We start from the raw sequence: 14870 nt of genomic DNA, 5'->3' as shown, positions 1-14870 counted from the left end.
TGGTGTTTCCTTGGGGCAGCGCGTCCCTGGGGTGCCAGGACCCCGGGAACCGGCGTCACCCCCTGGGCCGTCCCGGCAGCGGTGGGAGCTGGGGAACGGCGGGGTTGTTCGGCATTCCAGGCGTGCGGAAATGGCGGAGAGTGACGGGGATGGGTGGGTGGCCAGGCTCCGGTTCCTGGGGCGCACGTGGCTGGGCGGGAGGAGGGACACGGGTGACACGGAGGCACGGGGCGACCGGGAGCAGGGAGCGCGCGTCGGGACGAGCGCAGCCCGGGGGGGGGCGGAGCGGCAGGGTGCGCACGGGGCGGGCTCCGGGAACCGGAGCGGCCGCAGCGATGGAGCGGCCGGGAAGCGGCGCGCGCGGAGGCGGGGCCGGGTGCGAGGCGCACGCGCGGGGCGCGGCGGGAGGCGGCGCGAGCCTCGCACGCGGCGTTGCCCGCGCGCCGCTTCCCGTGAGGAGGAGCGCGCGGCATGGCGGGCACCGGGACGGAGCCGCGCCTGGACCCGCACCGCCTGCGGCCGCCGCGGCGCGGCACGACCCAGCGCGACCTCACCAGCGCCCACATCGAGTCCTTCAACTATGCCATCAGCGAGGGCGTCTATCGCGCCGTGCAGGTGCGGGGGGCGCGGGGAGCGGCGCCGGGCCCTCCCCCGCCCCCGCCGCCCTAACCCGGTGCCATTGCAGGATATGCCCTCGGTGGAGTTCGCACTGAAGGATACCCGGCTGGCGCTGACGCTGGTCGGGGTGTCCATCGCCCCTCCCGCCGTGCCGGCCGGGACGGTGTGCCAGGAGAGGAGGGTGTTCCCGGCAGAGTGCCGCGGGCTCCGCAGCACCTACCGCGGCAGGATCACCGTAAGTGCCCGCGCCCCGCCGCCCGCCTGCTCCGCACACGCGTGTTCCTTTCCCGGCCGGGTTCCGCACACGCACGTTCCCGTCCCGGCCCTGTGCTGTAGCTTCAAAGGCCCCTTTCCGGCTCACCGATACCATGCGGGGTTCAGGGAGCGCTGCCTCCCCTGGGCTCTGGGGTGCTGATGATGTGCGGCCTCGCATTTTCTCCCCGCACATCAAGCTTGTCGTGGTCTTGACCCCGGTGCCCTTCTTTCCCGTTTTTTCCTGCAAGCAGCCAGCCAGCTTGGAAGACCTTGGATGGAGACCCGTGTCATCCCAGAGAGCAGCATAATCCAAGTCTTGTTTCTGCAGAATCCAGGTTTCAAAAGTCCAGAGCTATAAATCTCTCCTGTTCACAGGTTCATGGTTTTTGCGAAGAGCTTTGAAATTTGCCTGGAGAGGAAGCATCCCCAGCAAATATTTTCCTTTGCAGTGTGAAAGGATTGTACATTGCTGTTTTCTGTTAAAATGATGTAGTTATGTCTGAGCTGATTGCTTATGTGAGGCACCTGGTGCAAATGGAGTGCTTGCTTGGAATTTCAGGTTTTTTGCTTGTTTTCGTTTTTCTTGTTTTTTTTTTTTTTTTAATTTCTCTGAAGCTGTACACCTTGCCGTGATAAAAGTCACTCTAAACGACCTTATCTGAAAATGAAAGTGGGGCAGTGCAGATTGTTCATAGCTGTATTCCCAGTGGATCTTAGATTTTCCTGATCTACAGCTGATTTTATTTTTCTTACCTGAGTTATTTCCCATCTCTTTTTTTCCCCCCACTGTCTGTGTGTTTAATTATTTTTTGAATGCTTGGAGCAGTTAGAACAGTTTGTTGTGCCTTTTGTGAAAAGGTATTGCCTTGTGCTGGGACAGGTTAACCTCTCCCCTTCCCTGCCCATGCACAGCAGAAAACAGTCAGTAATCATTCCCTGTTTCCACTGTGCTGCCTTAGCTCCATATCCCTCCCTTGGTTCCCACTGCCCCAGAGTAGGATGTGAGCCCCAGTCTGCTGAGCAGCTGTAGACCCTTAGTCATCACTTCAGGTGTAGACCAGGCTGTAGCAGTCCCTCTGCTAAGGCTGCCCCGTGGATTTAAAGAGGCATAGTAGTATTTCCCTTCCCTTTTTCAGTAGTTTCTGAGACTCAGTTTACTCATTTTTGCTGCTGCCAGATGTTGAACCCATGTTCCTGTATTGCAGTACCAATGTTTCTTTCCTGCAGGACAGCAGCTATTTCAAAGCCCATCATTCTGCATGTAAAGTTAGGATTCTTTGCTCCCACAGTCTTCCTGCAGACCCACAGCCAGACCTTGTTAATAAACTTTCTTTCCTGCATGCTTTTCTTTCTTGCTTTTGAGATCACTCACGAACATGCTAGGTGAAGAAAGGTTTTGTCAGGCCTGTAGTGTGGATGTCTTTTCAGTGGACACTTGCTGTCTTCTGCTTTTAACTGTTACCTTCTGAAGTTTCCTTTCCTGTGGCTGCCTTTTTTTATTTAGGCTGCTCTGTTGAAGGGTCTGGAAGGCAAAGGAGGCCAGACCAACTTTGTTTGCTCACCTAGCAGCTTCTTTACCTGACTCTAGACTTGTAAGACTTGTATGATTTTCTTCTGTAAACCCGTGTTGACTGTTCCCCGGAGTGTAATCTTTATGCATGTATCTACTGGCTCTTTTTTTTATTATTGTTACCATTTTACAGTGATACAAGTCTGTTCATCTGTTTGTGGTTGTATGAAAGGTGCAATGAATATAGCAGGAGATATTAAAAGGGCAACTTAACTTGATTACTGTTGGTGTTGTGTTGTTTTAGGCCGACATCAGCTGGTCAGTGAATGACATGCCACAAGGGACTATCAAACAACCCTTAGGGTATATTCCAATCATGGTGAAGTCCAAATTGTGCAACCTCTGTGGTTTTTCTCCACAAGACCTTATGAAGCACCATGAGGAAGAAGAGGTAACAGGGATTTTGAGGGTCAGGAAAGTCTGTGTTTTACCTGAACAGTCTGTCAGGTCACCTTCTCTTTGCAGGGCTTGAACATTTATATTTTGTTTCAAGTTTGACTTTCCATTTTCTCTTGAAAGCAGATTGTTTATGGGGGCTCAGTGAAGCAGCTTGAGAAGTTGCAGCCATGGCTGTTCTTGAACACAGGGATCTGTTTGGTGTCAATACCTACAGTTTTGGTATAGAACCTCTCAGCTGCTACACAGCAACTGAGAGTGCTGTGAAGGGGACTCTGCAGAGAGAAAGATTTGTAGAACAGGCATTGAAAGAGACATTTCCGATTTGTCTTCTGCAGCTTTTTCCCTGTCTCCCCAGTAGCATTTTAGCTGTCTGTAATTGAATACAGACTTATTTAGCACTGCATTTTGAACTCACAAAAAAAGAGAGAGAAAGCTACAAAAGAAAATCAGAAAAGTAAGCTTGTATGTGACCAGAGATATTTTGCTCTGAAAATCCTTCTGGTTTATAAACTCAAAATGAGAACTTCAGAGCACTTTAAAAAGTTAATGCCAACTATTCAGAGATGTTCCATTTATCACAAAGGCTTTTTCTTCCTCTAAATTGTGGAACATGCATCCTTTTCCTTGCACTCTGCTACATTTATACTTCATAAGTCCCTGCTAAGGAGTGTAGCCTTTCCAAAAGCACTGCTGAATCATGTCTTGCTATTTCCCATTAAATGTTTGGGTTTTGTGTGTAGTATAGGCATTTTTTTCTTTTACTCACAATGCCAGTTCTGAGTTTCTAAGTATATTAACATGGTTTTTCTTCTCCTGACAGGAAATGGGAGGCTACTTTATAATCAATGGCTTAGAAAAAGTAATCAGGATGCTGATTATGCCGAGGCGAAACTTCCCTCTTGCAATGACAAGACACAAGTGGAAAAACAGAGGCCCTGGTTTCACAGAGTATGGTAAGCTCAGCAGTTTCCTGCAGCATTGTAGTAGGAAGTGCTTGAGGACAAACAGGAGTGACCATCTGTAGCTGAATTTTGGTAGTTTGTTTTGTTACAGTTCTTGCTGCACATAAGGGTAAACACACCACCATGATGGTACAAGCAAGCAGCAGGGACTTGCCTTGTGGGAGCTGTCTGAGCTATCCGTGGGAAGCGAGGAGATTTTATTCCAGGCTTTGCAGTATTTGCCACCTTTTGTTGTGTGGAAGGTGTAACTAAAACCCCACCTTCAGTACAAGTCATTGTGTAATCTACTGAACTAATTTCACTGATTTTGTCCATACTTCATGGTGGCAGATTTAATATTCATGAAGCAGAGTAAACTACGTTCATGACTACACCTTCCTTTTGTCAATGTATACTCAGCAAAACCAGTTTAAAATTGAATTAAGCTAGCAAATGTTAAATAGCATTTTAAACTCAGGTGTTGCCAGGTGCTGATTTGACTGGACCATGGTGCTTGAGCACACACTGTAGTTCCATGCTAGTTTATTTCAAGGCAGTGCCAGATTATATGGTCCTTTTTTGTTTTATTTTTCTTTGTCCTGCAGATGATGGTGTGGAGCTGGATTAGGCAACACTGCTGCTGCACAGCCACCCAAACACAGAGATAAGAGTGCCATTAGGAACACTACTTGTATGTTACTCTGTCCTACAACCAAAGGTTATAAACAGGATAGTTGAGGCCTGGATCTTTCTTTAAAAACTTTGTGCATCTTCCAAGCCTCTCAGCAGATGTACTGGCTGTCCTGAGACACAGCCCTCTTTAGCTAAGAGCTGACTTGAGGTCATGTGTTTATTTGAAGTGGCACACTGACAGTGAAGTGAGCGATCTGCCTCATGTTCTCAGCTGTCAAGTACCAAAGTTTCTCTCATTAATTGTCTCGCACCTCCTTGAACATGACACAGGGATGCAGCCACTTGGTTTTGTGCAGCTTATGCTGATGTTGTGATTTTTGCAGGGGTGGTGATGCACTGTGTCAAGGATGAACATACTGCAATAAATATGAACCTTCACTACTTGGAAAATGGCTGTGTCATGATGAATTTCATTTTTCGCAAAGAGTTATTCTTCCTCCCCTTGGGATTTGCTCTGAAGGTAAGCAGTGAATGCTTGTCATTTCTATATTGAATAAATACAGAAGTTTTGCAAAGCATCTTTATTTTAAGTAATGAGAAGAAGCTAATTCCACTTGGAGTATTTTAAGTCGGCCTTTCAATTCTGATTGGAGAAAGGTCATCCAAACTGTGTAACACTGTAATCAAACACTCGGTCTGCAGCAGAGGAAGTGTCTGTAGGGACAAGAGATGAGGGGAGAGTCACATGCTCATGGTTTTGTGGGGTTTTTCTAATGAATGGTCTGGATGGAGATCTTTATCAGTGTATGAATATCCCCTGCATTACTCTCTGAGCATCTCAACCCCAGAGAATTTTGCAGTTTTCATTGTGGAACGGCATTTGTAGAGCACTGAAAACCTAAATCAGAGGTTAGTATACAGCCTTAGTTCTTTAGCCGAATTTTATAGACAGATGTTGTTATGACCTTATTTTTATGATCTAATAAATTTCTGTCTCTCAGGCATTAGTTAATTTCCCAGACTACCAGATTTTTGAAGAGTTGGTGAAAGGAAGGGAAGATGACACCTTTTATGCGAACTGCGTTACTGAGATGATGAGAGCAGTGGTGGATGCTGGCTGTTTGACACAGCAAAACGTCCTGGATTACCTGGGAAAGAGCTTCAGAGTGAAACTCAACCTGCCTGAGTGGTACAGCAATGAACAGGCTGCAGATTTCATTCTGAGGTCTGTGTATGGCTGAGATCCAGTGTCATTGTGTTGAATTTAGAGGCATATGTGAGAGTATTATGATGATATGTATTTTAATAGATTGATACAAGTATTCCCAAAACAGTTTCACAAGAGGGTGACGGTTTTTATTTAGATGGGATTTTTGTCATGTCATTGATGAATTACACAAAGGTTGAGGAAGAGAAGGTTAAAGCTAGCTCTGTGACTGCTTGAGGATCCATTTGGTGAACAGAAATATTGCAGTTTATTGTCAGTTTCACACAATCTCTGTCAACTCTGAATAATTTTTATCTTCTGAAATGGCAGAAAAAAGATGCTTTTAAATCTTCTTCTTTCATGAAATAAGTTAGAAAGCAGTGGAAGAATTGGCTTTGAGACTGTCAGTGTGGCAGGCATTCAACTAAAAAATTCATTTTTCTGGTAAAGTGAAGTTTGCTCTTCCTCCAGCTTTAGGAACTAGGTGTGGTTTTCCTTTTTTGTTTGTGCTGGACTGTTGCTCAGCCCACAGTTTTCCATACATGGCTTGATAGCAGTAGAGATTGGGAGTTCCTGTGGCAGGACACTGATAGTGCTAACAGAAATATTTCGTAGTTTACATCTACTAACCTTGTTAGGCTTCTATTTTAAAAAATGGTTTACAATTATTTAGGAGAGACTTGTAGAACATGAAGCTAGCATGAAGAGATCATGGTGTAGTTGTCCTTCTTCTTTCTCTTCCTTCAGCAATTGTATCTGTGTTCACCTGACCAATAGAACTGAAAAGTTCTACCTGCTCTGTATGATGACCCAGAAGCTCTATGCTTTTGCCAAAGGGGAATGCATGGAAGATAATCCAGACAGTCTTATGAATCACGAGGTGCTTACCCCAGGACAGCTTTTCCTTATGTTCTTAAAGGTAAGGTCATGGCTCCCACATCTTTACATTTCTTTACGGATCAGAAAGTTGGTAACATGCTTCTGACTTAAACAGGTAACTTGCTACTAATCTATTCCAATTCAGTTTATAGGCATACCTCATTTTAGGATGCTGGGAGGAGAGTAGTGGTGTTCAGAAGTTTGGCTGTCCCATGAAATTCACTGTGGAATAGTAGTTCTCATCCCCTGATAGGATACTTCCCTGAGATATTACATAATTCTTAATATTTTTTCCCCTTTAGTCAGAATTTTCTTTAGTATTGTTTTGTTGAAAGACTATAAAAATCTCTCTACTACTTGAGTGATTTGAAAGTGAACTTAGGGAGGCACTTTTGTGCTATGAAAAACAGTTACCAGGAACCAGAAAAAGTTGTTTTCCTGCCTAGCCCTTGCTCTCAGATCAGCAGGGGAGTTAACAGCCCCTCTTTTTTTCAATCCTAAGATCCTAAATAGTCTAAAGCATACAGTAGACACAGTGTACACTGTATACAGAGTTATCCTTGTGGTCAGATTATAGGTACTGTTTATGGTTTGGGTTGTCTGTGCTCTATGAAATTCTCTTATTGTACTTCATTTGCCAGACTCATCACCATTCTGGGTGGAAGTGATTGCCAAGCTGTTGGGTGGGTGTTTTCCTTTTAGTTCTGTGTTGACATATACCATCAGCATCTTGATAGAATGAAGTCAGTGCTGGAAATAAGTCTGGAAAACTGTCAGTTCCTTAAAAGTTGTCCATCATGCTAATTTCAGAAGAGTTCTGTAGCATGTGCAGCTGATGTGCTAGATTAGAACTGATGTTCTAATTCGAGCCTTTCCTGTCCTGTTTTAATTTTAAATCTCTCACTTTTAAACCGTAGGAGAGGCTTGAAACCTGGCTGCAGTCCGTTAGGTTTGTTTTGGAGAAAAGAGCGGAAAAGGCAGATATCAGCCTAAATGCAGACAGCCTGGTGAAGGCATTCAGCCTGGCACCAGACTTCACCAAGCCATTTGAGTATCTGCTTGCAACTGGTAACCTGAGGTCTAAAACAGGTAAATCTGCAGGCTTAAGGTGCCTTTTTTTCCCCTATAAAACAGAATGCAGAACAACATAAAATTGAGCTCTTAACTGGAAACAACTGCTTGTAGGCAGACATTGTACATTGTAACTGAATACCTAAAAGGGGTTTGAAAAAAGGGATAGTTGAGGAAAAAGGCAAGATTTATGCACAAGCATAGGCATTGTGCATGGTATAGAACAGGTTAGTTACGAAAGCAAAGCCTCTACCTAGATGAATAGTTGAAATGAAGTTTAGCATTGTTCAAAACAGTGACCATAATTCGATTTGCTTTCCGAAAGATTATTTCTTCTTAGAAGGTGCAACATAAGACAGAGAAGGGGCATTTTTAAATCACAACTGCCGCATTAGTCATATGAGCTTAAATGATGAGAAACTGGTTTGCTGATTTATATTCAGATTTATCTGATGCTTCCCTGAAGTGTCCAGTATGACAGTGTTGTAATGGAGTGCTCACTAGAAAATGAAGTTAGGTTAAAAACCTGCAGAATTTTGGTAAAACATACCAGCTGCAAATTCCTATTTACTTCACTGGCAATGACTACCACATGTCTGTAAAGGGAACTTGATTTTAAGGAATAGCTTGCAATTTAAAGTCTCTGGGTCTCTTCAAGTCACTGAGTTGCCTGTGCACATGCACCTGCCTTGTTGGGATCCAATGTGAGCATCTTTAGGGGTTGTCAGTGAAAAATAAGAAACTGTCTTGTAACATCATTCTGTGTTTCTTAAAGCTGGATAAGTTCCTGACATAAATCTCCCCTTTGTTCCCTAGGGCTGGGCATGTTGCAGGCCAGTGGTCTCTGTGTGGTGGGGGACAAGCTGAATTTCATCCGCTACCTCTCCCACTTCCGCTGCATACACAGAGGGGCAGCGTTTTCCCAGATGAGAACCACGACTGTCCGCAAGCTGCTGCCTGAATCCTGGGGCTTCCTGTGCCCTGTGGACACCCCAGACGGAGAGCCCTGTGGGCTGATGAACCACATGACAGCTCTGTGTGAAATTGTCACTGAGATGGTGCCCGTGATAGACATTCCACCTTTGTTATGTTCCCTGGGTATGTTTCACTGACTTGATGGTTTGTGTTCTCCTTTCTTACCTCCCTGCCCTGCAGCCCCGTGCCTGGGAAGGGTTCTTCACACAGCATCACAGCACACTGCCCAGTTGAGAAGTGAAATAAAGTTTGACCTGTACTTACTGGGCTTCTGCTTAGTGGTAAATAACACATTGCTTGTACAGGCACATCAGCCTGTAAAATTCAATGTCAGTCTCTCTCAGCTGTGTGCTGAAGTGTGAGGATGTTCACTGAAGCACAAGGAACTGCACAAGGAATTTCTCACAGCTCTGAGAAACTGGACTAAGCAGTAACTTTTTAATGACTTGAATTGAACTGCAGTTCACTTGTGATTGCCACTATAATGAGAATCCTTACTTCAGTAAGAAAAATGGGAAGGGGAATGACATTCTAAGTTGTATATGTTTCTCATTTTCCATTGAACTTGTCTATGGCTTTGCCAAGAATTTTGTGATGTCTCAGAAAGTTTCTAGGTGTGAACTGAGAAGTGCAGAAATAACTTCTGTGTTTTGTTTGTTTGTTTTGGCTGTTCTGTCCATCAACCCCCTCTTGCCACAGGTGTCACCCCCATTGATGCAGCTCCAAGCCAGCCTTACTCAGAGTGCTACAGAGTTGTGCTAGATGGCTCCATGGTGGGCTGGGTAGAACAGGAGCTGGCTCCTGAGATTGCACAAACTCTCCGCCGTTTCAAGGTTTGTTGTCTTGTTTGAAATGTTTCTTAGTTAAACATCTTGAACATGCAGTGGTCAAAAATAGGAATGTTTTGAACTTCTTAGGCTTCTTTTCTGACCCAGTAAGTTATCTTTGGCTGTATATTAGCATTGGAGTGTGCTTTTGTGTTACCTTTTTTATTGATCCATATGTTTCATCTGTTGGTTTACAAAGTTACAGATTTTGAAAGAACATTTTCTTGGAAAAGGCAGGATAAGACCTATTCTGTCTTTATTTTTTGGTGGAGGCTTTTCTAAAAGTATTTCTAAGAACTCTTCTCTGTAGCTTTTTATTAGTGGCTACACCTCTGGTTGACATTTTCATTGTGTGACCAGGTGGATGCAGTTTAGTTAAACTTAGTGTTTCTAGACTGTTACTTCTTTGCACCAACAGATAACACAAGAGAAGAGATTTCCTGCACGGGCAGAAGTGGTCCTTATCCCAATGACAGGAAAACCCAGCCTGTATCCTGGGCTCTTCATTTTCACTAACCCTTGCCGGATGGTGCGGCCTGTCAGAAACCTATCCTATGGAAGGAATGAATGGATTGGGACTCTGGAACAGGTGGGGTTTGCATATTCCCATGTTACAGAGGTACCTGGCATCAAAAATGGGTTTGGTAAATATTTATGAAAGGAGCTGAGGATGAGGCTTGTGTTGAAGAGCTAGAATAGGTGACAAAAGGGGGTTTTTCACTCCTGCAGATTGATTTCTGGTAAACGTCATAGCTGGACTGTAGAGATCTTTTTGAGATCTTCAAATCTGCTCTCGGTATTAACTTTGTGAAGATTTGAGGTAAAGGATTGCTGTGTTGTGTGTACTATGTCATCTTGTGTTACATCGTGTTTGCCAAATGGTTCCTGGGCAGCCAAGCAGTGGATTGCTGGGGAGCTCATCTACTTGGAACTATTAAATTGGGAGACAGAAAGGAGGACACGTTAGTGCAGTTTTGTATTTCAGGCTTCCTTCCCTTGCAGCTAATCTGTGATAGGTGGTTTACCAGCTATCTGATTTCTCTTGCTAATACACTACAGTGCAGGCAACAACCACAGCTAAAACTGAAATGTATAGAAAGCCATCGGAGACAGCTTTGTTTTGTTTCCTTCCCTTTAAAAAAAGGCAGTGAACAAGCATTATCCAATTTGATGTTTGCAGATCTTCATGAATGTGGCCACTCTGGAGTCAGAGGTGGTGCCTGGAGTGACCACTCACCAGGAACTCTTCCCTCACAGCATTTTGAGCGTGGTGGCCAATCTCATTCCCTTCTCTGACCACAACCAAAGTCCACGGAACATGTACCAGTGCCAGATGGGTAAGTGCTAAGTACCCAGTGCTGCAAGACCCTGGGCAGAGGGATTAACACCTCTAGTATATTGAATTTCTGACAGTATTATCAGAAAGATGTCCTTAAAACACTACCTCTTTCTCATACTTTTCTGCAAGTAGCAATATGACTGTTCAAAACTCGATTCCCTTGGCAGGATATTGATGCTGCAGAAGCAAATGCTTTTTGGCCTGGAAATACATAACATAGGCCTCACTCTGGGAAACACTGGGGAGAGAACACATATACATCTCCCCCCAAAACAAAACAAGTAAACACACAAAAAAAATCTCCAAGTAAGCAAAACCAGAAACACCACGCTAACCTTAGTGGGGATTTTGAAATTGCAGAAAAGAAAACAAAATTAGATGTAGTAATTATGAAATGCTGTGAAAGGCATTGAGTATTGTGGTTCACAGAAAAATTAGAGCTGGGCTTAGGGCAATTATTAAATTCCAAGGGAGTTAAGATTGATAATCCCTCTAAATTTGTAGTATTTCCAGGTTTTTTCTTAACAAGATACACAGAGGAATAAATCCAAGTTTCCCTCCTTCCCTCCAGGAAAGCAGACCATGGGGTTTCCTGTTTACAACTACAAGGATCGCTCAGATAACAAGCTGTACCACCTGCACACCCCTCAGAGCCCTATGGTGAGGCCCAGCATGTATGACTATTATGGGATGGACAGCTATCCTGTTGGCACCAACTCCATCGTGGCTGTCATCTCCTACAGTGGCTATGACATGGAAGATGCAATGGTAAGCCACCAAAAGGAAAAAATCCTGCTGTTCTGTGAAGGAATTTGATGTGGGGCACTGGGAGTACGTGTGACACTCAGCTGAGAAGACCTCGCTTTCTTTCTCTGCTGGTCCTCACATCTTCTGGGCAGATTCAGCAGCACAGTGGTTGTGTTGTTACAGCTGGAAGTTCTGGGAGTAGAGCAGAGCTTCATTTGTCCAAGGCTGTGGTCTTCCAGCTTTGAAAAATACTGGGGCTACATGAGGCTTGAGCTTTTTGGAATGCTGACTTACTGGGAGACTTTAAAAAGGCAATGTTCCCATTTTGATCTGATGCTTACCTTTGTAAATATTTTCTTCTTTTAAGTTATCAGCAAGTCTTTAACAGGCTTTTGTTTCTCCCTTTTAGATCGTAAATAAATCTTCATGGCAGAGAGGATTTGCTTATGGAAGTGTTATCAAGGCAGAGAGCATTGACCTTTCCCTTAAAGCCAGCAGGGCAGGAGATAATTTAGTATTTGGCATCAGGCCTGGCGATCCAAACGTTGGGGAGAAGCTGGATGCTGATGGACTGCCTTTTGTTGGGTCTATCCTGCAGCCTGGGGATCCATTCTACAGCTTCATGAACCTCAACACAGGGGAGACCTTCACTGTGTACTATCCGTAAGTACAGCTTGTCGCTCCTGGCTCTGCTTACCCCGTGGGGAGAGCAGTTGGCTGTTTCCCTGCAGATGTTCCCTCTTCTCATCACATAATAGTGTCCATGGAGTGACAGAGAGCATGAAGTTCATGCTCTAGGTGACTCCCAGGCATGTATCACATCTTTTCTCTAAGCCTGTGTGTGCTGCAGAGCTGGCTTATCCCAGGAGGATATATTTTTTGGTGATCTGCCTGTGCTGGTTGTATGTGGACATGATAACAGTTAAGCCTGCAGCAGACCCCTGGCACATGGAATATCAGGCTGAGGGCTCATCTATAGAAGGAGCACAACCCTGAACAAGGCACTTGTTGTTAATGCTCACATTTTGCCTTCCCTTTCTCCTCTGAACTTCCCTCTCTACTGAAGAACTTAATTGAGTGCTTTATTTTGGGATCACATCAGTATGGTGTGAATTTATTGGTGGTAGGGAGAGGGGCTGCTGCCTTAACACAGTAGAAATGGCAGTGGGATGCTGTATATCAGATACAAAGTGTGATAACAGATGAACCAGGTTGAAATTATCCTTATTTTAAATCATGGATGGCACATTACCCGATCACCTGAAAGTGGTACCTGAATGGCACTTGGAAGATGCCTTTGTATTGCTTCCTTGCCCTAATTCTTATGCAGTCTGAGTTCCTTCACTACTGAGTAGTACTTTGAAGAATGGTGGTGTTTCTCAGCTGTCCAAAGGCATTTGATAAGTGGTTTAGGTTTTTTGTGTCATTTTCCTTTTGAAACTAAAAATTATTATCAAGCCTGACACCTTTGCTATAATTATTCCTCCACCTACACAGGAGTAAGGAAGTGGGCATTGTGGACAACGTTAGGTTGTGCAGCAATGACCGTGGCACTGGGAAGTTCAAGAAGGCTTGCATCACTGTGAGGGTTCCCCGAAATCCCACTATTGGAGACAAATTTGCCAGCCGTCACGGACAGAAAGGTATCCTGAGCCAGCTCTGGCCCATCGAGGACATGCCCTTCACAGAGAATGGGATGGTTCCAGACATCCTCTTCAACCCTCACGGCTTTCCCTCCCGCATGACCATTGGAATGTTAATTGAGAGCATGGCAGGAAAGTCAGCAGCCCTGCATGGGGTCTCCTATGATGCCACTCCCTTCACCTTCACCGAGAAGAAGTCTGCTCTGAAATACTTTGGTGAGACTTTAGCGAGCGCAGGTTACAACTTCTTTGGCACAGAGAAGATGTACAGTGGCATCAGCGGGGTGGAGCTGGAGGCAGAGATCTTTGTGGGGGTGGTGTACTACCAGCGCCTGCGCCACATGGTCTCCGACAAGTTCCAGGTGAGGACCACGGGGCCCCGAGACGCTGTCACCAACCAGCCTGTCAAGGGCAGGAACGTGGAAGGTGGGATCCGCTTTGGTGAGATGGAGCGGGATGCTTTGCTGGCCCACGGCACGTCCTTCCTGCTGCAGGACCGTCTGTTCAACTGCTCCGACGGCTCCATAGCCTACGTGTGCACAAGCTGCGGCAGCATGACATCCCCTGTGCTGGAGAAACTGTCCCACTCCTCTGTGACCAGCAGCAGGAGGTATTCCTGCTCCATCTGCAGCGAGGTGGACGCCATCGAGGTTGTACCTGTGCCCCATGTCTTCCGCTACTTTGTGGCTGAGCTGGCAGCCATGAACATAAAAACAAAGCTCAGTGTGGAGTAACTTGGTCCTTGGCATGGTGAATAGTTGGAGGGAGGAGGCACATAGCAAGTCTTGTCCTTGTCCCTGAGTTTCAGGTATTAAGTCAGTTCTCAGGTTCTTCAAAAGAATTCAAGATTAATTTGATGTTTGTATTGCGACAGGGTGCTTGCCAAGCTGTAGGGCAAGGAAAGATGGCTCTGTTGGTTTGTTTGGACTTCCTAAAGGATCACCAGCTATTGAGATGTGTATGAAAATCAGGCAATATTGCTGCTCCGCCCAAGCTCTTGGGTTGAGAGTGACGGGGTTCTTTGAATTCGGGCTGAAACTATAGGTATGAAGAGGTCATAAAACAGCATGAAGTGAATGCTGGAAATTACAAAAAAAATTTGTTGTTTTTTTCAAGAAAAATCTTTGAAAAACATATGCCTTAATGATGGGTTTGTGTTGAAGTTATTGTACATGTTTTGTTTTTCTTTATTTCAATACATGTACCTTGAGTCATAAAGAAGGTGGCACAAAGTTCTGGTGTGTGAAGCCACAGCCTTGACTGCAAGTAATCAAGGTTGCCCTGCCAGGTGTGTCCTGGAAGTGTTTGGTGTCACCAAGCCCAGCGGTGCTGGGGTTTGGGGTTTGTTTTGGTGCGTTTGGCTGAAGAAGAATAAAGTAGGCTTATTTTCAGCCTGGCTCATGCTTGTGCAGCATGGATATTGTAGGACTGAAGCTCGTCCTCCCCTTAAGTCCACAGCAATTGCCACACCGCCCTGTCCCAGGTTTCGTCCGTTCTCCTCTGCCTGCCCCGGCCACCGCGGGGCCGAGCGTGTGCCTCGGGCACAGCCGTACCCTGCGGTACGGCCCAGAGTTCTTGTGTAGTTTCTTCTTCACCTGCCGGCAGCGCCGTGCTGGGCCGTGGGGTGCCCCCGGGGCTCGGCGGGCGGTGGCGAGGTGAGGATGTGCCGCACGCCCAGCAGTTCCCGCAGGGGCCGCAGCACCCCCGGGGCCGGAACTCTCTCGGTGGCGCGACCGAGAAGGAGCAGCAGCCCCGGCCGGGGCGGG

At 45.8% G+C, this 14870-nt stretch overlaps 1 protein-coding gene across 1 annotated transcript; it reads left to right on the top strand.

Annotated features, from left to right (window-relative positions):
- The first annotated feature begins 458 nt into the window (after nucleotides 1-458).
- On the top strand, nucleotides 459-14500 carry POLR1B (RNA polymerase I subunit B). The gene is made up of 15 exons (XM_053938895.1): nucleotides 459-615; nucleotides 686-853; nucleotides 2688-2834; nucleotides 3663-3795; nucleotides 4800-4936; nucleotides 5418-5641; nucleotides 6371-6542; nucleotides 7420-7591; nucleotides 8390-8671; nucleotides 9248-9381; nucleotides 9794-9964; nucleotides 10556-10712; nucleotides 11286-11482; nucleotides 11871-12124; nucleotides 12959-14500. Exons 1-15 carry the CDS (start codon nucleotides 472-474, stop codon nucleotides 13836-13838), a joined length of 3372 nt encoding a protein of 1123 aa, XP_053794870.1. The 5' UTR covers nucleotides 459-471; the 3' UTR covers nucleotides 13839-14500.
- The last annotated feature ends 370 nt before the right edge of the window (nucleotides 14501-14870 follow it).

Source organism: Vidua chalybeata, chromosome 3 (genome assembly GCF_026979565.1).
Source record: "Vidua chalybeata isolate OUT-0048 chromosome 3, bVidCha1 merged haplotype, whole genome shotgun sequence".
Taxonomy (NCBI): domain Eukaryota; kingdom Metazoa; phylum Chordata; class Aves; order Passeriformes; family Viduidae; genus Vidua; species Vidua chalybeata.
The sequence above is the reverse complement of the archived record's forward strand: the minus strand, read 5'-3'. Positions and strand labels throughout refer to the sequence as shown.

Coding starts and splice junctions, on each gene's coding strand:
- POLR1B (XM_053938895.1), top strand. CDS start 472: ATGGCGGGCACCGGGACGGAGCCGCGCCTGGACCCGCACCGCCTGCGG. Junction 4,937..5,417: donor CCTTGGGATTTGCTCTGAAG/GTAAGCAGTGAA, acceptor TCTGTCTCTCAG/GCATTAGTTAATTTCCCAGA. Junction 9,965..10,555: donor GGATTGGGACTCTGGAACAG/GTGGGGTTTGCA, acceptor TGATGTTTGCAG/ATCTTCATGAATGTGGCCAC.